The sequence below is a fragment of the Telmatherina bonti genome (genome assembly GCF_933228915.1).
Source record: "Telmatherina bonti genome assembly, chromosome: 20".
NCBI classification, from domain to species: Eukaryota; Metazoa; Chordata; class Actinopteri; order Atheriniformes; family Telmatherinidae; genus Telmatherina; species Telmatherina bonti.
In genome coordinates this window covers 14,947,104-14,970,422 of record NC_136618.1, presented here as the reverse complement: position 1 = coordinate 14,970,422, position 23,319 = coordinate 14,947,104, and the positions used below count along the sequence as shown (strand labels likewise).

The window sequence follows — 23,319 nt, the reverse complement described above, 5'->3', positions numbered from 1 at the left end:
GTGTCGGCAGCTTGGCAAGTGAACTCACTTGTGTGTTTTTGTAATGTTCAGCGTTACTCATTGGTTGTGCAGTGGCGTGTGGCCTGCTCCCGACCCACAGCAGGTTTTTTTTTACTCTGGAGCCCGACTGAAGGGTAGACACAGAGAGAAAAGAGGAGTCGGTGCTTGACAAAGTGTGTTTTGGGCGGCACTGCTAATTGAACTGATGTGTCACTGGGACTTAAAGAACATTAGGCTTCGTGGGCTGGAGCAGATAAACATGTCCGCTAAGCAGAAGATTACTCACTTTCATATCTCACATGGGGACCATAGACACAAACCTCTCTTGGCCAGACACTCTCAGTTAGCGTAATGAAAGTAGGAGGCCGGAGAGGCACGACTCCTTATTATTCACCTCCCACAGCTCTTTGGACACCACAAAAGCCCTTTTGTACCTACAGTCACGCACAGAGAAGCAAACACATGCAAATTGTTTAACTCTACTACGCATGCATACATTGCCCTGTGAAATTACAGAGACAATGGGTTTGTATTTCCACATCCTTTTCACCTTCCTTCCCTCAGTTTAAAGCAACTAAAAAGTCATCGGAGAGGTTTGTGGAGGGAGAAATTGGCTGAATCCACAACTCAACACACACACACAAACAGATCAGTGCAGATTTCTGGCGTTAAGTCAATTTTTTTTAAGATAGTAGTCCTGTGATAGTCCGGAAGGTCACACAAAACCAGCTTGACAAACTACATGCTGTCGAGCATCCTCCCATCCAGCCTTCCTGCTCCAGCTAGGAGCCCATTACTGAGATGCTCATCTCTGAGACCCAATAAAGAGGCTTCACAGCATAAAATCCCAGCTCTTCTTTTGCCCATAGCGCACACAGACGCTCTAACCAGAAAGGGTGCTGGTGTGAGTCAGAATCAGCTGACTAATTGAATCCAGTTTTGCGTTCATCGTGCCACCTGCCACATTCGACCGCTCTCCACCATGTTTTCACTTTTGCTTAATTACGCTGACATTAAGATGTGAGTATGGCTGCAGGAAATGCTGCTCGCATTTGTTCAAGTGTTTTATTATCTTGTTTTATTAGTTCTCCATATCAGGCAGAAAGAATAGCTTAAGTCGTTTAAATATCTCCAACAGAGCATCAAAGTTTAATTTAAATGGGGCTCAGTATTTTTTGTTCAGTCAGGCACATTTACAACGGTCAGTGTGTAATGTATGCTTAAGATGACCTATTCACTGCTCAGACACAGTAAATGTCATTTGAATGGGGTTTTTTTTTTGGTGTGTGTGTGAGTGTGTGTGTGTGTTGGGGTTATGGCTTTAGACTGATCTTTATTTTCCAACACCTCTGGTGCATTTTAATGCATTATTCAAAAACTCTAAAAGCAGGAGGGATTGTTTTTGTTCTTTAAAGCAGGGCCATTGTGGATTTGCATGCACAGCCGCTACTATATCATGAGTTATTTTATGGCAGTAGAAGACAATAAACCGTTCCACATCCTTCAGCCTTGAGACCTGAATTTAATGGCATCAACAGCCCAAGTCTTCTACTTTTTTTTTTTCCATTATTATAAACCTTAACGCAGCACAGCATTGATGCAGGAAACCAAGCCTCTAATGTAGTATCACACTCTCACAAATTTATTTTACTCACCCAGATGTTACTTTGATCAACAAAACCCAGCAGTTAGCCATATAAAACTAATTTTAGTGGATTTTCTAAAACAGACCTTAACAGACAACTACTATAAACATTTATTGTAACATCTTTTTCTACAACCTTTTTTTGTTGTTGTTGTTGTTCTTTCCTACCCTGAAAAATCCTTTTAATATGTTCTAAAAAGAAGTGATTTCTTCATCTACACAGCCCACTAGATGAATTTGATAACATATCTGACAACCAAAATATATTTTTGAAGCATACACAGGAAAAAAAAAAAAAACATTGTGGAAAGATAAGTTTGAATTTCTGTCAAATTTCAATGACACTAAGAGAAATGAGTGCCATCATCTTATGACTCGTGACATCTTAGAGTTAAGTTTAGCGCTCTGAATAATTTGTTAGTAGAGTACATATGAAGACCTAATTAGACCTAAATGGATTTACATCCCATGTGACACTGTGCACAGTTAAATGGCAGCATACCTGATGTTCAGTAGACCAAGTTAGGTTTGAAAGTACCTTTCAGGAAAATGCAAAGTTAAAAAAAAGAAAAATCAAAATTGTTGAGATGTGACCAAGGTGACAACAAAACATTGTGGTGTGAATCATTAACATGATTAAAAAACTAAACTGAGAACAAAATGTGAGAATTAACAGTAAATTCATTCACTGCTAAAATTTGCAAGTTGAAGAATGAAAATTCGGTCTAAAACATGTTAATTTTTTTTTCTCAGGTTTTCAAGGATTGCAGAAGTTTAGACTGTAGTTCTACACTGGTTTAGGAAATTACTGGTCTCTAATTCCTGCTATTTTCCATTAGATAGCATATAGAATAGCAAATTTACAGATTGACTAGAGCTTTCAAGATATTTCATGATATTTCAACCTGTTTGCTTCAGTGTTGACATCACTGGTATATGAATGGTTCACAGCTGTGCCTACACATGTAGCTTAGCATCATCAGTGGATGAATAATGCATTCGGTGTAAGCGCTTTGAGTGCCATCAGCAATAAAACTCAATATAAATCTATTCCCTCATTATTATTATTATTGTTACTGTTGGTTTGCAAAAGTGTCATTTCCTAACATCTCCAAGGAGAGTCACATGATATTTTCCCTCATAAGCCAAGAAGCATCAAAATGGTGTAAATAATGCAAATAATTTCTGCTACTTTTGTGGCAAGGTTACATTTGCATCTCAAAAGTGCAGTGGTTTAAAAAAAGAAAAGAGCTGAATTGTGGATGCAGAATAGAGGTTCACCACAAGAGCTGCTGAGATCTCTACTGGGTGGATTCTGCTGCAGAGGCAAGCCAAGCATTAAACGGGAACCTTGTTGTTTAATCTGATGTTTGGGCTGTTGGTGGGCTTCAGACCTGACACCATCCTTGGATGCAGTGTTTGTCCAGGTTTTAGGTACTGGGCTGGTGTCACAGTAAAAGGAGTGAATAGAATTCACTCGTTGGTGCAGTTGGGGAAACATTAGGATGGATGGATTTGATTGATTGATATAACATTCCCAGTGTTATATCACATTTTACAAAAGAAAAAAAAAACAAGTCATAAAGCATAATTGCGTACCGATGCAATTTTGCCCTGAAGCTGCACGGTGGAAACTGGAGCCAATTAACACTCAGGACTTGATTTTCCTTTATTAGTGTCCCAATTCCAACAAACTGCAGCTACTTTCATCTTCAGTGCTTTCTTCTTTTAGACTAGTTCATCATTCTCTGTTTCTTTGTTACTTTTTTTTAATATGCCAGTAATATTTGTCCTAACATTTGTGCACTCTTTTCTGTTTCTCTTCTTGAGGTTCAGTTCATTTTTAGGAACTGAGTAAACTTTATCTTTTAGGAATGAATCTAATCATAAGGATTACAGTTTGTCTAATAATAATAATAATAAGAAGAAAAACATTAATTGTGATGTCAATATTTTCTGAATTTTTCCACATCATTTTGATTGACAGTTTTCAAAGGGTCTGAAAAAAATGACTTCTCTTTAATTATTTAGTTTGATCTTAAAATGATCTCAAGAGCCAGTCAGTAGACCAGTAGTCTGAAGGTCTGCCGCTTTTATGGGGTCTCTAAGTGGAACCATTCATTTAATATGTCTCTCTCTATAATAAAGATAAGATATAAAAGCTTGAGCCTGGAGATGCAAGTAAGGGCACCGTATGAAGTCAGCTCAGTCAATGGCATATCTTTATTACACAGTATTACACAGTATGTACTTATCACCTTGTAAGCTGTATATACTTGAGCTGTAGTTAATGTGGATTCCTTCAGAGACCTTGAATGAGGTTTAGCTTTAAACCCAGTAATTATCTCCTCAGCCCTCTGCATTGACTCTAATCCTCAGAGAGCAAAGGGAGAAATGCTTACCAGACAAGCCTCATTAAATATTTACTGTGTTTGGCCACCATCAACAACTCACACAACAAACACGCGCAGATCGTTTGCCTTTTTTGCCCCATTCACGCCATGTGTTGCCTCTCTGTCGCCATCGGTGAGGTGGATTTTTCCCTTTTTTTTTGTCCATCACAGGCTGATAGTTGCAGATTGTGGGCTGGTCTGTGATGCGTGACTATGTTAAATATTAATGTCTGGGGATGATTACTGTGCTAGATGGAGAGAGGCAGAATGTGTGATGGAGGTGACATCCCCATTCATCATGGGGGCTTTAACAGAATCTAAATCCTCCCTGTGTTTTTAACCTTGATACTCTGGGGGGTAAAAGAGGAGGAGGAGACAGAAATGAGGGTGAATGGAGAGAGGCACAAAGAGATGGAACAGAGATACAGAAGGAAGAAAGAAACCGGGAGAGATTCGACTCTGAGTTATGAACAGCGTAAACAGGGAGATAGAAATGTAAAGATGGATGGATGGATAGAAACCAACATCATAAGAGAGGATAAAAAAAAATGGTGAAAAATAGGCTTGCGTACCGTATAATGTATAGAGCTCTTCTTCTCAGCTGACCTGTCAGGCTATCCCATGTGACAGGCTGACGGATGTGCAGAAAGGAACTCTTATCTTATTTTGTCAAGGTCTGGCAGTCGCTCAAGTCCTTTTCAGCATAAATAAACAAGTGGTGAGGAAAATGGCAGCCATCTCACCTTCTTTTCAAGGGTGTCAATTACTTTAGATGTGTCACTTCCTCAGACTCCCAATTTTTCTGTTTGGGCGTAAAACAGGCTCAACTTCCATTTATCCACATCGTATACAGTCATATAATCAAATACAGCAGCACAGGAAAAGCAACATAAAAGTAGGTTTACATATAAGCCCACACACATACATTTCATATATATATATATATATATATATATATACTCACAGATATATACAAAAACACATACATAGCTTTGGTATTTGGTTATTGTGCATCATTGAAACTTTTCCCCTCTTCTTCTACATCTTTATCACATTCTCTGTGAGCTTCTTCATCCCTGCTCTGTCTCTGTCTTTCCTCTTTCACTCTGTCCAATCACCTTGGTTATAAATTAAGCTTGATCAATGACCTTTTCTGCTTGGCTTGTTTGCTCCCTGTCATGTTCAGGAAGTTGTCTAAGGAGAATGTATCCTAAAAGGTTGTGCGCTGACAGAATGGCAGGACATGTTCAGAGTATTTGGGACGGGGGGGGGGGGGGGGGTGAGTGTCCCTGAATGCGGTGACTTACAGGGCAATATGTCAGCTTTAACTGGAATAGAGAAACTTTGAGTGAGACAGAGTGGAAGCTCTGAAAAGGCTGTTTTACTTCATGAGTCACTTCGAAGAATGTCATGCAGGCTTGTCTTGTTATTAAAAAATGTGTCATGCTGATTATTCTGATGTCGTCATCTTTTCCTTTTTGAGGTGAGGCAGCTTCACCTTCCTGCAGACATGTTTGACATAGAAAATAAGGTGAAATGCAGTAAAATATTACCCTTTTTCTGCACCTGCAGGAGTATCAGTCGTGCAACACAATGCCGTGTCCTGACCTGAAGAAGACCACACCCTGGACTCCCTGGACGCCCGTCAACATCTCTGACAATGGCGGCCACTACGAGCAACGTTTCCGCTACACGTGCAAAGCTCGAATCCCAGACCCAAGCCTGCTGGAAGTGGGCAGACAGAGGATCGAGATGCGCTACTGCTCCAGTGATGGATCAACTGGCTGCTCCACTGATGGTGAGTGCAACATGGAGACAGATGGTCTCTTTCCAGTCATATCAATCTCTGGATGTTTTAGTTGCCTAATCGCAGCTGGCTCTCTGCATCTCTGTGGGCTCATTCTCTCACAAATTACGCTTCAGCAACGTGGATTTATTGGTTTTAAATGAATTGTATTAATTCAATAAGTACAGATTAGGTTATGGATACATCTGAAAGTTACCTGATTGGTTTATCTCGGGTGTCATGATTCTTTGAGAAGGCGCCTGGGACAAGGAACAAAATTCCCGACATGAAGAGCGACTGGAGAGAGTTAGGTTGGAGTAAGAGATGAGGGATGAAGCAGAAGATGGGAGATGGAGGAGGAAGAGAGGAGGATGGATGAATGGATAAATAAATGATAGAGAGAGGATGGATGGGGTGGGGTGGTTGAGGACGGAAGAGGGAAATGTGAAGGGATGAGGGTAGGGAAAGAGGATGAGGAGATGAACGATTGAAGGGTGGATGGATAAGGAGGGAGGGACGGAGTGCAAGAAGGGAAGAATATAAACAAAGAAGGGAGGGAAAGATGGATGAATGATGGATGAGAGAGGCAGGGGATAAAAAGGAAAGAAAGATGAACAGATGACATGAGAGCATCGATTAATGGCTGGACGAGTGATGGAAGGATTGATGAGGTCATGAGAATGATAGATGGATGAATAGCTGGATGATGGAGAGAAGGATGGATGAAACGATGAGAGGGAACGATGGATGAATGGCAGGTTGGTTTAGGCTGCGCTGCTGAACCTGAAGTCAACAGATTAACTTACTTCTCCGTCGACCGTCCCTTGAGCAGTTCCTTCTAAATCGCTCTTACTTTCTTGTCGTCTAAAACTTTCCCTCTCTTCCCTGGAAAAGTTAAAGGAACTCCGTATCAGTCCTCCCCCGTGTTTATGATCCCATCCTCCCTGACTTTATCGGTGGATCAAAGCGTCAGACGTGTTAATGAACTTCCTATCCACAAATCCGATCAGCAGTCTACTTTTCACACACACACACACACACACACACACACACACACACACACACACGCGCACGAAGTTCAATTAGACTCTTCCTCTTTATCCATCTTTGCAGCAATTCCCCCCTCGCCCTGGTCGACGCAGCACAGACTCTCAGTCAGCCCCCCCCTCCCTCTGGAGAATTCTGCCCTGTAAATGTTTGTACAAACAGTTTGCTAATTGACAAGTTGTTTATGATGCTGGAGGAAGTATCCATATTAGAGCGGAGACAGGCGGGACAGTGGCACACCACAGCAGAGGGTTCACATGCAGCTACAGCCGTTAAAGTTTGTTTATGGGGCTCCTGCAAGCCTCCGAGGGAAATGCTTTTTTTTTTTTTTTTTTTTTTAATGGTTGTACAGTTAGCGCCTGTTTTAGCTGCAGAGGCTTCCCTTCACTTTGACTTCATGAGCATCTCTGGGTGGTCTGCCGCCGCCCTACTAAGACACCACATGTTGCGTTAATCACTGAGGTTGTGTTTAATGTGTGCTATCAGTGGGATTTTTTTTTTTTTCTTTTGATCTGTTTCAAATTCCTTATTTCTTATTACTAATAGCCGCCTTTGCGTCAGCGCTGTCACTGGTACAAGCCGTTCTCCTCACACTTTGAAGCCAGCGGCTAAATGTTCCTGAAGGGTTTTAAACCTGACAGCAGATGCAGAGCTGCAAGAGGAGTGACAGCCGCACATCTAAAACATTGGAGAACAAAGAGTCGAGCTTTAATAGTTTCTGTCTGGTTTCTGATTAGTGGGAGGAAGTAACAGAAACAATGTGTTTCATTATGGGTTGTCACCAGAAGCCTGACATCAGATTAGCGCCAGTGTTAATTACAACAACTTAAAAAGCAAAAGGCAGCGAGTTCAGCAGTCACTTTTTGCTACATGTCAATCTCCGGTGCAGCCGAGATGTATGAACCGCACAGTACTAATTAGAGATCCTCTCAGCATATCGGGCAGATTTTATTTTCACAAGTCTGCCATCGGTACAAAGAGTAAACACTGTTAAAGCAGTCTCTTAAAGTGTTAATTATGCAGGGCTGTATTTTAACATTTGACCCGTGTTTTAGATGGAGGTAATAATTAGGTGCCAAAAGAAACAAGCACACTCAATAAGTTATTGTCTTTTACATTTACATTTACATTTACATTTACATTATAAATTCAACAAAGAATTTTTCTTCATCTCAAATCATTTTCAAAACATTTTAGAGGAGTCTAAAACAAAGGCGTTCCTTCATCCTCAAAATGAAGGATCCTTCATCCTTCATCCATCGCGGCTGAGCGATGGCTGGACCCGCCGCAGTGTGCAAGGCCTCTGTGTGCAACTCTGCTCCGCCCCACGCTGATTGTTCATTTCCAGACTTCAATGTGATTCAGGTCTCGGAGGAGTTTTGGGTCATAACTGTCAAAAAAAAAAAGAGGATGGACTCCACTGATCCGCTTCTTCATTTCAACCATTATCAAACCTGCCATCCATCTGAAAGGCACTGCTGTGGAGATTTGTGGGTTTGTGTGTGAGTGTGTTTGCAACTTTTGTTATTTTGTGTGCACCTGTTTGTGTGTCCCACATGCCCCCCTCCTACTGTCCATCTCTCAGAGATTCATGGGCTTATCTGACCCCTGGAGACAGCAGTTAACCTTTCTTAAAGCAAGAGGCTATCATAAGATAATTATCCCCTCGGTGGTGGTGTGTATTGATGTCCACAGCCTGGGCAAAAAGACACTGAGATTCCTCTGAGATGAGCAGTCGAAAGGAATGATGTGTCACTCCATAAAGATTTACCAACGGCATCTGGTGGCTTGCAATCAATAGAGCTCTATGCACTATAAAACAGGTTGATATATGACGGGTATTTTAGGTTGCATGAAAGCATAAACAATTAACCAGCACTAAAAATATTTCAATTACTTTGATAATTGCTAAACAGCAAAAGTAGTTTGTTGTGTTACACCTCCCCTAACTTTTATTAGTTTAACAAAGGGATCATAAACACACACAGACACACACAGACACACACTTGTTCTGCACGCTGTACTCAATATGTAGAGTTTATTACCAGTCGTCTGTAAACACCTCAGAGCCTCAGTTGTCAAGTAAATCATTAATAAGCTAAGAGCTAACGTTGGCTTATTTGAAGACTCAAAAAGTGCTTATTGCAGCTGTGTTAAGCTAAAACATCCCGGAGGTGTTTGTTCTGTAAGAACCTTCATGCATCAACACTCAATTTTGGCAGATTTGATCATTTTGGAGCTCCTAATGAAAAACTGATTTATTGTCCATGTTCCATCTTGTCTTTTCTCTGAGATCTCAGCCAGTAAACGTAAGTCCAATGTTAACTATTCGTGTTCCTTTCTCTCATTATTTTTCTCACTTTCTACATTAATTTCCTTTTCTGTTTCCTTGCAGAATCCACCACCCTCCAAAATGGTTAGTGTGTTAAAATCCAGTTGCTGCCCAGTTACACGATGCCGTAAAGCAGAGCTCAGTCATCACGTCATACACCAGGCTGGAACACAAATTTGTGAAGTGCAGTATTTCAGCCTTGGGAAATTGCAGGGCAATGACAACTACAGAAATGTCTGTGTGCCTTCAAAACAAAAATACACAGATTTATGGTTTGAAACTTTGCTAGTGTTACTTTAAAGTCCCAGTAAGTTAAGCCAAGTTCATTTAAAGTCAATTTAAAGTGTTCATTCTGCACAAGTGAGGGTCTTACACACTAAACGCATTTCTTCAGACTGAACTCCCGACTCAGTTGACTGATCTCTGGCGAGCAATTACAGCTGCCATGTGAACAAGTCTATTTCTCTATCTACAATAATGCAACAATATAGCTGATGCAAGAAGCTTCCAGCAATTCGGTCTGTTTGGTTTGTGGGGTTGAAATACTACGTGCATGTACAAAAAGGTGCACATAAAAGGTAAGCAGTGCGCCTGACTTGATCACAAATGCACCTGTGCAAGTCTGGAAAAAGCCAGCAACTTGCAGTTTTGTTACTTTAGTGACTCTGTCCCCCATTTGGTGCCTTTTTCCTCTTCCACCTGCAGTCAGACCAGGAGATATTTCACCACATGAGTGTTTATACACTAATGGTTTTTATGACATTTGCTCATATAGAAGTAGGCTAGCTTATATATACAAGTTTTAAATCAACAAGTTTTGGTATAATATTTAGTTTGGTGCTTTTGGATGCAATACGTTATGATGGAATTATCAACCAAACCAGGCTTAAGAAACTAAATTAAAAAAAAAAATTTAAAAAAAACCCACTACAGCCAAAAGGATTATTTTTGTTGCTCACTCAAAGTCAGTACATGAATTGTACTCTCTTCTTCACACCTGCTGTCTCAAGATGCTGCTTCCTGGAGACAGAATGAAATACCCTGCACAGGTTGTTGGATTTCTTTCTTGTCTCCTGTAACCAAGGCAGACTGTCACCATGTTTTTGCACCAAACCGATCAGATAAACCTGGCATTTGACGATTAAGATTACATTCAGAAACATGGAAGATGTTATTGACTCATGCTTGGGAGACACATGTGTGCTTTGCAGATAAAGAGAATTAATCCCCTGTCAATTCAGAGAGAAAATCAATAATTGAGGTGTATTTGTCACCTCCCCAACCTCCTCTCAAGCTTCTTCCTTTCTTTGTGTTACATTGTCTTCCATGCTCAAGTCTTTTTCTGTCTTTATTATAGGAGATAAATTATGAATATGTGGTTTAACCAAGCATTTACAATAAGCTTTTATATGACATACTGACTTGTTTCGAATCAGCAATCTGGCTTAATGATAACGATGAGTTAATTACTGTAAATCTGTGGTGATTTAAAGACCTCTCTTGTCATGAACACACAGTAATCAGTCTTGTAGATGTAACAGTTTTTTTTCCAACTCATCATATTTTACAAGCCTGACTAAAATGGCCAACATTTGACTAGTTGCACAATTTCCTATATAAATATGTGTTTTTAGCAATCATACCAGGCAATTTATAAATTATGGCTTTCCTTTTTTTTTCTTTTTTGTTAGTTTTCTTACACATCATTAGACAATTCTCTTCAACAAGTTTTCCATTAAATAATAATTATCACACAATTAATATTAAAAGATGTGTTACATGAGAAAATAGTGCATATTTACACTGATCTTCATATCTGTTTTTCTTTATGGATGGCAGTGTACACAGTGCAGCAGAGCATCCCCATGGCTTTAGGACTTCTTCAGACTATGGAGTAGTAATGGTGTTATAGATGCAAAGATGAAGGCATAAACAAACAAAGGAGATTTGTATCTATTTAATAGAATTTTGTTTGGCTGCTTGCTTTGGCACATTACTCCTCATTTTCCAACCGCATGTTTAAAAAGCCCTCTGGATGTGGACTAATTAATGTATGTGGAGGATATAACTGGCTGGAGCTGCTGAGGTGTAAACATCCCCAATAGTCAAACCTCCTCAGCTCAGGATTCTGAGGCAAGGCGAGTTTATCTGTGCAGCACATTTCATACAAGACAATTCAAAGTGTTTTACATAATGCATTAAAAACATTACAGCGGGGTGCAGAAGCAACATTAAAAGTACATTAAAAAGAAATGTTAAAAAGAAATAAAAGAAATTAAATAAAGACAAAAACGCTAAAGTAAAATAAGATCAAATGCAAGAAATAAACATGACAGAGCGAGGAAGAAATGGTTGTTTTGATGAAAGGCAGTAAACAGGAAAGCAGCCGAAGTTTCAGTAGAACTGCAGGTTTCTGGGAGTATTTGCACATGTGAGGAGCAAAAAATAACTGAATGCTGCCTCTTCGCGTTTAGTTCTTACCCTGGGAACAGAAAGCAGACCTGACCCTGATGACCTGAGGGATCTGGTTGCTTCATAATGAACCAGAAGATCCCAAATGTATTTAGTCTCTGAACCATTCAGTGCTTTATAAACTAACAGCAGGATTTTAAAGTAATTTCTTTGACAGACAGGAAGCCAGTGGAAAGATCTGAGACCCGGAGTTAGATGATCCACTTCTGCAGACTTCGTGAGGACTCGAGCTGCAGCGTTCTGGGCTAACCGCGGCTGTCTCATGGACTTTTTCTACTAAAGATTAATACATGGACAAGTTTGTCTAAATATTGCTGAGACATCAATCTTTTTATACTTATGTTCTTTAATGATAACAAAATGACTTCACAACTGCATTATGACTGCTGACATGCAGGTCTGAGGCCATGACTACTCCTGGATTTCTGCCTTTGTTGTTGGCTTTTAACTTTGCTGTTTGAAGCGGTGCGGTCTCTTTGTTTCTTCACTCTTTATCATTGACTCCTAAAGCATTATTGTTTTGACTCACTTGATAAAGTAGAGCAACAATCAAATAATTGCTAAAGATGTCAAACATGATGTTTTACAGTTGTAGACCTGCAAAATGCATTACAGGAGTCCGTTTTCCATTTTGGCTTGATTTGACATGAAGATTACCAAGCTGATCATTTCCACAAAGCCTTTTAAACAAACCATTCAAACTTTCCTTCGTTTAACCAAACCTGGAACTTACTTTACTTATAGAAGACTGTTTATTGTACTTCAACTTTCAATGGATTGTGCCTTCTTTGTATGGACTTTGAGTGTCAGATTGAAAGGCGACAAGGTTATATCTTTACATTATGATGGGAGACATCCTTTGTTTGGTGCTCAAGGTGAAAAAGAAAGATTGATATAATAGACTAACCGTAGCAGGCATAATACATAGCAAAAACGTTAAGCTGATCTGCTATAGACATGTTGCTCAGATTTAGTTGTCATAGTAACATTCAAAGAAGCACTGGGTCAGGGAGTTTTTAATTATGAAAAGCTGACAGAAAAAGCACCACAATGCAGTTTTCTGCCCCAAAAAAAAGTGTACACACAAGACAGAAGACTTTTCTTTGGGAAAATCTTTGCTGAAACTTAAACAAGTTGATTTAATGATTACATAGAGTGTGAAACAAAAGTTGTTTAAAAGCAAATAAACCTTGTATACTTGTAAAGTTGTTGACGTGCCTAAACCTAACAAGATAAAAGACATACAGAATAGTTTATTTTCCATGTACGACAAATTCTACAGTGGGAACCCATACATAAGAAAATGCCATAAAAATCTACAGAAACAGTATGACAGGACATGTAGGATCAAAACAAAACAATTTGTGTAAGTGATCAACGGCAAAGATGATGTTTTGAGGGTTAAAAATGTCTTTACATCTGTACTCTGTGATATACATCTAGTCAAAGAAAACATCAGAATTGATGAAATGAAAGTGAATTAAAAGATTAAAAGTGATGGTTTTACTTTTGACTCAAACGATATACGCACTGGGTGAAAGTCTTGTGTTTTGTCGACATTCAGCATTTAACTTTTGATTTTCTTTTTCTGAATTAAAACAGCAACATTTAAAGGCTACATCCATGCTGAGGAATCTAAAACTGCATTTCAAACTGTGCCAGCTTACAGCTTTGACTGGAAGATTGCAGTTCAGAAGCATAACCTAATGTTCAGTCAGTAACTAACCAACCAGCTGTGATCGGCAAGCAGCTGAAATATAAAGACCCCCATCCCTGTCTTTAGGATGGAAACCATTAATTTCTCTTTCATTAATCAGCTTCTGCAAAAAAAAAATGCTTTTCTGGTATTACTCACCCTTCCTGTTGCTTTCCACCAGCCTACAGCACTAACAATTCAATTTATGATTTCTGCAAGGCCATATGTCTATGAAACGGATACCCCTGCTGTATTTAATCAGCAAATATTCCAAATATTTAGTCATGCTCGTTTCTAGATGAATGGATAGTCACATAAAGCCTAAAGAAAGCCTATCGGTCCCAGTGGTTCATCATTTGCATTGGAAAACAGAGGCAGCCACACAGAAGGAACAAAGAAATACCTCTAAAAGATTAAAGGCATTACTGCAGAAGGTTGAGAGTTGGTAATTTTACTGGCGAGTGTCGATGAGTGATGGCTTCATTTTTTTTCCCGGGTGAAACGGTGGTGTGTCAGCAGCCTGATGTGTTTTACTTCAGCTGATTTGGTACCAAGGCCAGGGCCCTTTCATGGGCGAGAGATTAGTTTCCCCTGCATGGATGTCATGAGCAGCCACTGAATAGGCACAGGACAGTGCTGAGGGACGACTCTGACGGATGACAACCATTCCACTATCCTCATTGTCTTTTTTCATTCTGTTTTGCTCTCTTCCTGCCGTCAGCAGTCTTTTTTTCTGTAGGCATTTAAGTCTGGATACACGGTTTATTAAATTTTTACAACAAACGCTGTACAGTTCATATTGCACCAAAGGTGCTTGTTTCTTTGGCAAAATAATAAGATATGTGTGCACATTTTGTTATCCTCTCAAAAAATGAACAACTATGAATTTAAATTCTCTCCTGAAGTACTTCCCAAAGAAATCCCAATTATTATATGATTTGTATTTGCATTATTGCCAACTGCTAATATTACAATACCAGTCTGGTAAACCCTCAGTTAGACTGATGGTTTTATCCAGATTGCAAACAACATCAACAACCTAATAGCTGTTACAGTAATGCCAGATTAACAGTGCAGGACACACAGCCTGTCTCACCTACACTGGCACTTAAAAATCAGCAAAAAGTTTGGTGACATGGTGTCAACAAAACAACACGTCTGCCTAACAGTGACAAATTCCACTCTGCTGGCAAAAAGCCATTCCTTACTCAACATTTCTCTTTCAAATGACGACTTTTAGCTCTTAGAAATGCACCAGAAGCTTCTGCCTCTGCTCTGTAGTTAGGTTTCAACTAGAGATATTAATACCCAAGAAACACTGCCAACCTTATTGACTGAAACGGGGCTTACTTCTGCACCTCTTCTTTACTTCCATGCTTTTTTTTTTTTTTTAACAGGAAAGGATGCTACCTGTAAATGGACAGCAAAGGCGTGTTTCTACAAATTGCTTTCCTTTAATGGAATCAAGCTTTCTTCAGTGGAGGAAAAGCAGTTTGCACTGTTTCTGACAAACATACAGTTGATTTCAAGTCAGAGTACAGCTAGCTGAACTAGCTGGTGTTGTGTTTTACGTGCCATTGTACAGAAAAGAGGGTTAAACTGTGAGACTCTCGTATTAAGTTTCTCCTTTTGGTGTTTTTTTTGTTCACTAAAACAAAAACAAAACCCCAAGGGGCGCACTACAAAGCAGTGGTATTAGCAGGAATGTGGAGCCTGAAGTCAGGTTTGTGTGACACAAAGGAGGATCATGTTAGACTCCACTAGATCATAATGTTAAACTGCGCTGAACACATAACCTCATCTGTTGGCGATCATGTTCGTTTGACATTTACAGCATCGCACAGTAGTCGTATGTCACTATTTTACATTTTCTGTCCAAGAAGTCAGACTTTCTTAGAATCTTTTAAAATGGTGATGAGGAATATTTTTCCCCGCTTTCTGGATATTTTCCAAGTTTTGTTTAATTATTGGCTGCTGTATCAATTTTTTTCCCCTCCAGTTCTTGTGCCTGACCATTTAAGCAGATTTCTTTCTTTTGTTTTGTTAAACAAGGAATCATTTAAGCATGCAAAAAGGGATTAACTCAAGAGATAAACAACTGTTCTGCCGGCACGTAACAAAAAACAAATAACCCATTTTAAATTGAATATGTATTAAAACAGGATGTTTGAACAGTGGCCTTTCTGTGTGAGTTTGCATGTTCTCCCTGTATATGTGTGGGTTCTCTCTGGGTACTCCGGCTTCCTCCCACCATCCAAAGACATGCATGTTAGGTTAATTGGTTATTCTAAATTGTCCATAGGAGTGAGAGTGAATGGTTGTTTGTCTCTCTGTTTGGCCCTGTGATGGACTGGCGACCTGTCCAGGGTGTATCCTGATTGCTAGGATAGGCTCCAGCTTCCCTGCAACCTTGAATTGGAACAAGCGGTCAAGAAAGTGGATGGATGGATGGATGGATGGATGGATGAATATTTATTAAAACATATTTTTAAATGAATTATTATTTAATTTATTTCTAAAATGGCCATTACATATTGATGCACTTGTGAATGTAAATCTGCAAGACTGCAGCCACTGCTAATTTCCATATTTATTACTTTGGCAGGCCAAAGTCCACTACATACTAACAGCTTAATATAATACACCAATAGCAGAAGGCAAATAAAATACATTAACAGAGATAACAGATTACAGAGAATCGTTAAGAAAGAGATATTCTTAATTTCAGGCCAGGAATAAGTACCACAACATGATAATGTTAATTAAACACTGTTAAATGACAAGTGTCAGTGCCAAAGTTCATTGTTGAAGCGCATCACATATTAAGGTGCATTTGTGAAACTACAAACAGTCCACACACTGATTTCGCAGCATCATCACAATTCAACAAAAGAAAAAAAAAAATGAAAGAACCCAATGTTTTAGAAAACTAAACAAACATCAAACCAAGATGTCTACAACAGATGAATTATATAAGTAAAAATCCTTCAGAAATAAGAAAAAAAAAAATCCAGCGAAGACCTAAAACAGGACCTGACAGATGCATTTAAAGCTTCTCTTGCTCCACATGATGTTTTTTGAAGCCTCATTAGAAATAGTCTCCATGGAAAGTGGCTGTAAGAAGTCATTCTTAAGGACAAACAGCGAGAAAAGGCTGAGAAATGCCAAAAGACACAAAAACTGAGCTGAAAATCAGTAGTTACAGGTCTCATGGAGAGATGAATCCTCCACAGAGCCCAGACCTCAACTTTACTAAAGCAGGGCTGGATCATTTTGACAGAGAACAGAACAAAAGGAAGCCAACATCCAAAGAATAGCTTTGAAATATCCTTCAAAAATAATAGAAAACTATTCCTACAGACTATTAAAAAACCAAAAAAAAAGCTCAGATTTATTTTTTAAAATAAAAGTTTACGTACAAAATATTGACTTTCAAGCTCATTAGAATTTATACAAACTCTTGTTTTTGCCTTAGTTACTGTATTTCAATTCAGTTCAATTCTAGTCATTTTCTAGTCAAGTTTGTTTTTTCACTTCTAATGGTACCGTTTATAACACACAGATTAGAAAACGTATTAGTTTTATAACCACGAAATAACCAACCAATTTTGCTTAACTTGACCAAAAAAAAAGGGATTTTCACATCTCTTTTATTTTTTGGACAAAGCCACACCAGTGTGTTGAACTGAGTCAAATCATTGCCAACACACACAGAAGATCAAACGTTTTAGCGCTTACAATGAAACAATGTCCAGATAAGTCATCAAACACCGATGTTGCGCCATGAATAGTGTTTGTTAACCTGTCGCCTGCATTGAGACATGTTTAAAGGCTTCAGAACTTTAGTTGTGAGATGTTGACTGCGATGAAAACTATATTTGAAGTTAATAATGGAGAACTGTAACCATTAGGTGGAGTTTTGTCTTCTGGGAATGCCTTTTAACATGAAGTTGGTCTTGTTGCATTTCTTTACTTGGCCAATGAAAGCCTGTGAAAAGTGATGATATTTCTTCAACCAATTGGTGTAGGCGGAGCCTTTAAACCTCCCTATATAGCATTTGTCTGTCTAAACAAGTGTTCTTGTGAGTATTTATTCCGATCCTGAACAATTTCTGCACTTTTTTTTGCGCTCATCCCTCCCGCTCACAAGGGTTGGCTTTTTTAATTGCACTCTAACGGACCTTTAATTGGATCTTCCATGAGAATACATCCTCCGTGGGTTTTTTGGGTAGACCACTGTTTGGCAGACCTCAGGATAGCACAAGAAAAACTGTCATATTGTGTGACTGTAAACAACCAGAACCAGTCATTTTCCCATGTCACAAGATGTAACACAAGCACAATGAGAGAAATCGGTCGGTCCATGACGGCGACGTTGCCGAGCTCAAAGGGAGAGGAAAGAGGGAGGACGTTTAATGGCAAAAATAAATGTGCAGTTCAGAATGTAGGACGTGCTGAAAGAGGCACTTTTTTTGTCCTCCCAGTGTGGTCCACTGTTACTCTTGTTTTGATGAAACTTGACAGCACATCTCTCCTCTCCACTGAAGATAGTGATTTTTCCACTTCTCTGTTTCTCACTTCTGTCAGTCTTAAAAAAGAGTTAGTTCACAGATGCCATCTCATCCCCATGTCCGTCTTTGTCTTATTGTCGTGTTTTTACTTGGTGGGTAGGGGTGGGGGGGAGTTCTTTACTGTCACCTGTACAGTGGGTTAGATTGCAGCACATTGCATGTACAGTATATGTGTCATCACACTTATCTATATTCTCTGCCACAGACTCACCAGCTCATCAGTCTCTGCTGCTTTCTTGTTTTGTTTTTTGTGTTAGTTTTTTTATGTGTGTGTGAAAGAGAGGTTGAGCAAGTGGATGGTGGTGGTGGTGGTGGTGGTGGTGGGGGGGGGGGGGGGGGGTGCTATTTGATGTCCTAGTTTCTTTGCTGTAGGGACTATTGGATGCTGCATTCGGTTGGTCTCAGCTTTGGCTGAAGCTCGCTCGTCAGGAGAGTGAGGATTAATTCTCTCCAGCAGCATGTGGCTCATGTGTGGATCAATAGATCCAGTGGCTTCCCATTTGGGAGGGAGGGCACCATGCTGTTTGTTTTGGTGACAAGGGGGCGGGTTTTGAGAGGCAGCACTGGCAATATGTGGAGTTCATCATAGTCGTCTAAAGGTGAAACTTTTGCAGCATCCTCAGCATCGTGCAGTTGCTTAATGAAAGGCCAGTTTTCTTGTATTTCTTCATACCTGCACTGTGTTTGTGTGTGTGTTTTATTGCACAAGCTTGTTTATACATATAAGAGGCACGATTATAAAGCACTTCATCGCCTTTGGTGGGGTGGTTCAGTCTCAAAGGCCCCAGAGGGCTTGATAAAGAGTCCAGGTCACAGTGGCAGTCAGGGACTGTCTGTGCCACTGCCTGTTCTGAATCGATAAAGAGTGAGGGCCTAAAGTCCTCTACGGGCCTGTCATCGCTCACGGCAGCTTGTTGCCGGGGGTGAGCTGGCCTGTGCACTGCCGGGGTCGGCCGCAGTTATGAAGAGGTCGAGGATTCGCACTGGGTAAACACAACACCCTCTCCCTGAGAATACCAAGCAGCCGTGCTGCGATAACTGTCGGTGAAAAGAGCACACAGACAAAACAGCGAGGCCAAGCTGGAGGACAGAAGGAGGAAGTGAGACAAAAGACGGGACGAGGTTTAAAAATGGCAAAGACAGACAAAGAGGAATGGAAGGATAAAGAGAGGCAAGAGGCAGAATAGATGAGATAGTGATGGGACAAAATAATAATCCAAAGATTAACAGGAGAATCAAACGGAAAAAGGTTGCTATGGCACGGTTCAGTGCATCTTCTTGTACATTTTCACAGCTTGGAAATGATCTCCCCTTTTTAGGGAAAGAGAAGCAGCACAGGCCCAAAGTTTGTATCTGCATTTGAAAAGCATATCACAGCATGGGTGAACGGGTGAATCATCAGAGGAGCGCTTCGACAGTGGCAGTAATTTCATCGAAGTCGATTTTCATTCACTCAAACAGATGGGTTCATTCTTTTCATGCAGAGAGGCCAGAAGCTTTCTCTCCCTGCTCATTCTGCTCGCTGCCTCTCCACACAACACACATTGCCACAAGGCTGATTAATGCATGCAGTAATTACAGTTAAATAGAAATTATGGTCTCAGATTTCATTAGGAATCCACCATTCGACTCATTCCAGACGATACACACATTAGTCAGCTGGTGTTTGATGTGCGAGTGTGCTGACAGGACTCACTCAGCTCTAACTAAACCCATCTTTAGAAATTTACAAAAAGGGGCTATAGCGAAATCAATAATGAATATTTGTGCAGCTTATTCTAACGCAAGGTAAATCTTCAGATGTTTACAAGCCAATAGAAGAAGAAGAGTGTGAAGTCATGGCTGCAGTTCGCAGAGACATAGGTGGGATGTTAGGGGATGCTCGATTGGGCTTAATTAGGCTCATTAGAGTCGAGGTGATGTACTGCCAGGATTTAGTGATGGCGAAACCTTGATTTAAACAGAAACAGTATCAGACAAGGCCAGCGGTAAGAGGGTCTGCAGAGGGTTTCAGAATGGAGATGTGGGCACAGAACTGCTGTGTTGTTTACAAGATTGGGAAATTGCATAGTAACATGAAAGCATGCAGTGGTGAAGGAAATATTTACTTCCTCTATTTAAGTAATAATACTTAGGCAACAAGTAATAATACTTAAATAAGTCCATACTTGCTTTAAATACTGTTCTGTATTGTTAGATTACCTGATTATTACTCATGCATTGTAATAAAATCAGCATCATAATGCCCTACAGTGTATTAAGCTGCAGCTTTTTTCATTTTGAATAAGTCAGCTTATCATTCTCAACCAATTTATTGGTCTGTAAAAATGTCAGACCCTCTAAATAACCATATAGAAAGTCAAAGCAAATTTAAAGATGGAAAAATGACTGAAAACTGCATTTCAGTTCAGCCTCTATAGACAGTTGTTATATAAGAAAACATATGTATTATAAAGGCTTTCATGGCTTTTCATCATTTTCAATTTGATAAATAACTTATTAGTAAAGCAGGTTTTAACAAATCTACTCAAATAAAGTGAAAAGCATTTAGAGTATCAAAAAGTAGAGGTGCATTTCATTTCTCCCCTGGTCATATTTATCCACTGGTGTCCAGATGCAAACCACTGGTATGAGCAGGTGTGAGGGGTACAAATAGAATCAGAAGAAGGTGTTGCAGAAAGCAACCACATATTATAGAAGGTGATTGTTATAAATGCATTAGATCAGAGCATGAAACAGTTGTTCGGCTGAAAAGGATGAGTAAACTAATGAGGCTGGCTTATGCAGCTCTGAGGCACTTATTAGCATGCTAACATTAGCCAATTAGCACTTAAAGCACAGCTGAGGTTTGTAAGAATCACATGGGTTTAACAGATATTTGTTTATACCAAAATAGTCTGGGAAAAGCATCTCAACTTTATGGTGATACCGGAAGAATATTCATTTCATTTTTGCTCATTGCTTCCTTGTTGCCGTAAGGAAGCAATGAGCATCACTGTTCAGCCCACTGCCTCACGCAGCTGAAGTGAGATAGTAGTCAGTACCATTATGTCAGATTCAAAGGATGGCTAAGTGAAAAAGAATTGTTCAGCCTTAACCTTAAATGACTAAATCAGCGTCTAGTTTATAGACATCGGATACTTTCATGATTTTTAGTGCTGTTTATGAAATCTGTCAAACTTCTTTACAGCACAAACTAGTTCAAAAATATCGAAAAATGTCAAAATAGAGTTGTAAACCCTCCCTGCTCATTCAACTTTTGACCAAAGACTTTTATCAGAGGTTTTTATCTGCTGTGCCTTCTTATTGCTTTTAAAACAACTGCACACTCTGCTCCCAGGGTGGAACATAGTTACGTTTCTGTGTGAAAACAGGTGGGATTCTGGGAAATAATGCTTTCCTTTTTTAAAAAAAAAGATGTTAGATAAATGAGATACTATGCAAATGTTTTGGAGAGAGTCTAATTTTCAGGCTTGTCTTTGTACTGAAAAGGTGAAGTGCTTCGTCTGGGGAGAATCTCGGGCCACACGGTGAATGGCGGCTGGTCATCCTGGAGTTCCTGGTCACAGTGCAGCAGAGACTGCAGCCGCGGAATCCGGAGCCGAAAGAGGACCTGCAGCAACCCAGAACCCCGCAACGGAGGTCAGACGTGCCTGGGCCCGGCACAGGAGTATCAAGAGTGTAACATCACCCCATGTCCAGGTAAGTCATGCATATACACATGCTAATACTCCAACTGTGATAGCTGAAACTCTCAAGAATGTAAAAACAAACAAAACTGGAACAATAATCCAAAAAAAATACAGAGATAAGAACAAATTAAAGATCTGGGTCAAGATCCATGAAACTAAAGACACTGAAAAAAATAAATAACCTCTGTTATTTCTTTCATTCAGCAGTTTTTCTTTTCTTTCCCATTTGGTAAAATTATGCATCTTTTTTTTTTTTTTTTGCTGCAGCTTTCATCGTTGTGTCTATTTCCTGCTATCCTGAACAGTGTTTTTATATGCAAATCATCAATTAAGGGTTTGTCAGTATCCACTAATGGCTAAAAATGGGATAGCATGCACAGCTCTTGCGCATGCACATGGCTTTAGCCATTAGGACTCTGGTTCCAGGTGCCAGTTGAATGGCCAGTTCTCTCTCACCTGCACAGATAAATGAAAAAAACTACTCCACACTATATTTAAGCTATATTATCTTTTGCTTCTTGATTAATGGATAACAAAATTACATTGACAAATGACTTACCAAATCATTTGGGCCCACAAAAGAAATCAGTTGCAGATAAAAGGTGTGACGAAGACCCTAATTTAGACCAAGAATCAAAGAGACAATCCCTGTGGCTCTCTAGTATGTAATTACATTGCTGGGTAATTATGCTGCCAGCTATGGGAGGCCTTATTCTGTTGCGAAAAGCTCTGAGACAATGCATCTTCACACTCGTCCGTCGGAAAACGGCAAGAGGAAGCTTTCTAATTAAAAAAAAAAAAAAACTCTCTCTGACTAGGGAAGTAAGCTGTCTAAATGGAAATCCAGACCTTAGTTTGGCATAAACCCCACCTGATATTCAACACCGATGCTGAACAGGCAAGCAGGACGTCGTCGCAAATGATTATTAATCAAGAGCCCCTGAAGAAAGGCTTTGGGATCTCGCTGAAAGGCAGGATCTGCGCACCGTCTCCTTCACCCTCGATCTGTCTTCATAACTGCTTCCAGGCTGTAAGCAAACAAAATAGACAAGATAGTGAATGGCCATCAGTACTCCTCTTACAGACGGTTAATTCATGCCGTGGTAGTGCACGTCATTCAGCTTCACGGCTGCCGGAGCATTGTCCCTGATAAGGTAAGCTGTCATCAGCTGCATGTTCAGTTAAGAAAAAAGGCTCTGGATGAATCAAAAAGGACAAGATTTGTTTTATCCAAGAGGATGGAAGCGTTCCCGGTGAGAGTGAAATCTGACACGGGAGTTCACTTTGATTTCCCTCATCGGCATCACTATGCTAATACATGTTGTACACCTATTCTGGGATGTTGACTATAATAGTGCCACAATTACAGTGTGTTGATGAACAACTCCACGCTCCTGTCGCCCAAAGGAACAGACTTAACCCAGGCTGTGTAGCGATGAATACTAATGCGTACTCAATTAGCACCCCTCTAAAAGTGAGATATTATTTGGAGGCAAGCGGACTGAGCTAGCAGACCAAATGTAATCCTCCTGTGGCTAATCCAGCCTGTTTTAAATGCGTGACTTCGGTGTGAAGGAGAACGAGTGACAAGGTGTTATGCCTTCCATCTATCTGGTCTGGAAATAAATGAGTCTCTGTTTTTATTGCATCTGCGCCTCGGATGAGACGATCCTTCATCGAGGGCC

At 39.9% G+C, this 23,319-nt stretch overlaps 1 protein-coding gene across 2 annotated transcripts in view; it reads left to right on the top strand.

The window, feature by feature from the left end:
• sema5a (sema domain, seven thrombospondin repeats (type 1 and type 1-like), transmembrane domain (TM) and short cytoplasmic domain, (semaphorin) 5A) overlaps positions 1 to 23,319 on the top strand; it is a 144,816-nt gene that overhangs the window by 109,532 nt on the left and 11,965 nt on the right. For both annotated transcript variants that reach the window (XM_079259753.1, XM_079259754.1), the window contains exons 16-17: positions 5,611 to 5,836; positions 21,435 to 21,644. In XM_079259753.1, coding sequence (XP_079115879.1) covers positions 5,611 to 5,836; positions 21,435 to 21,644 — 436 coding nt within the window. The remainder of the gene's footprint in view (positions 1 to 5,610; positions 5,837 to 21,434; positions 21,645 to 23,319) is intronic.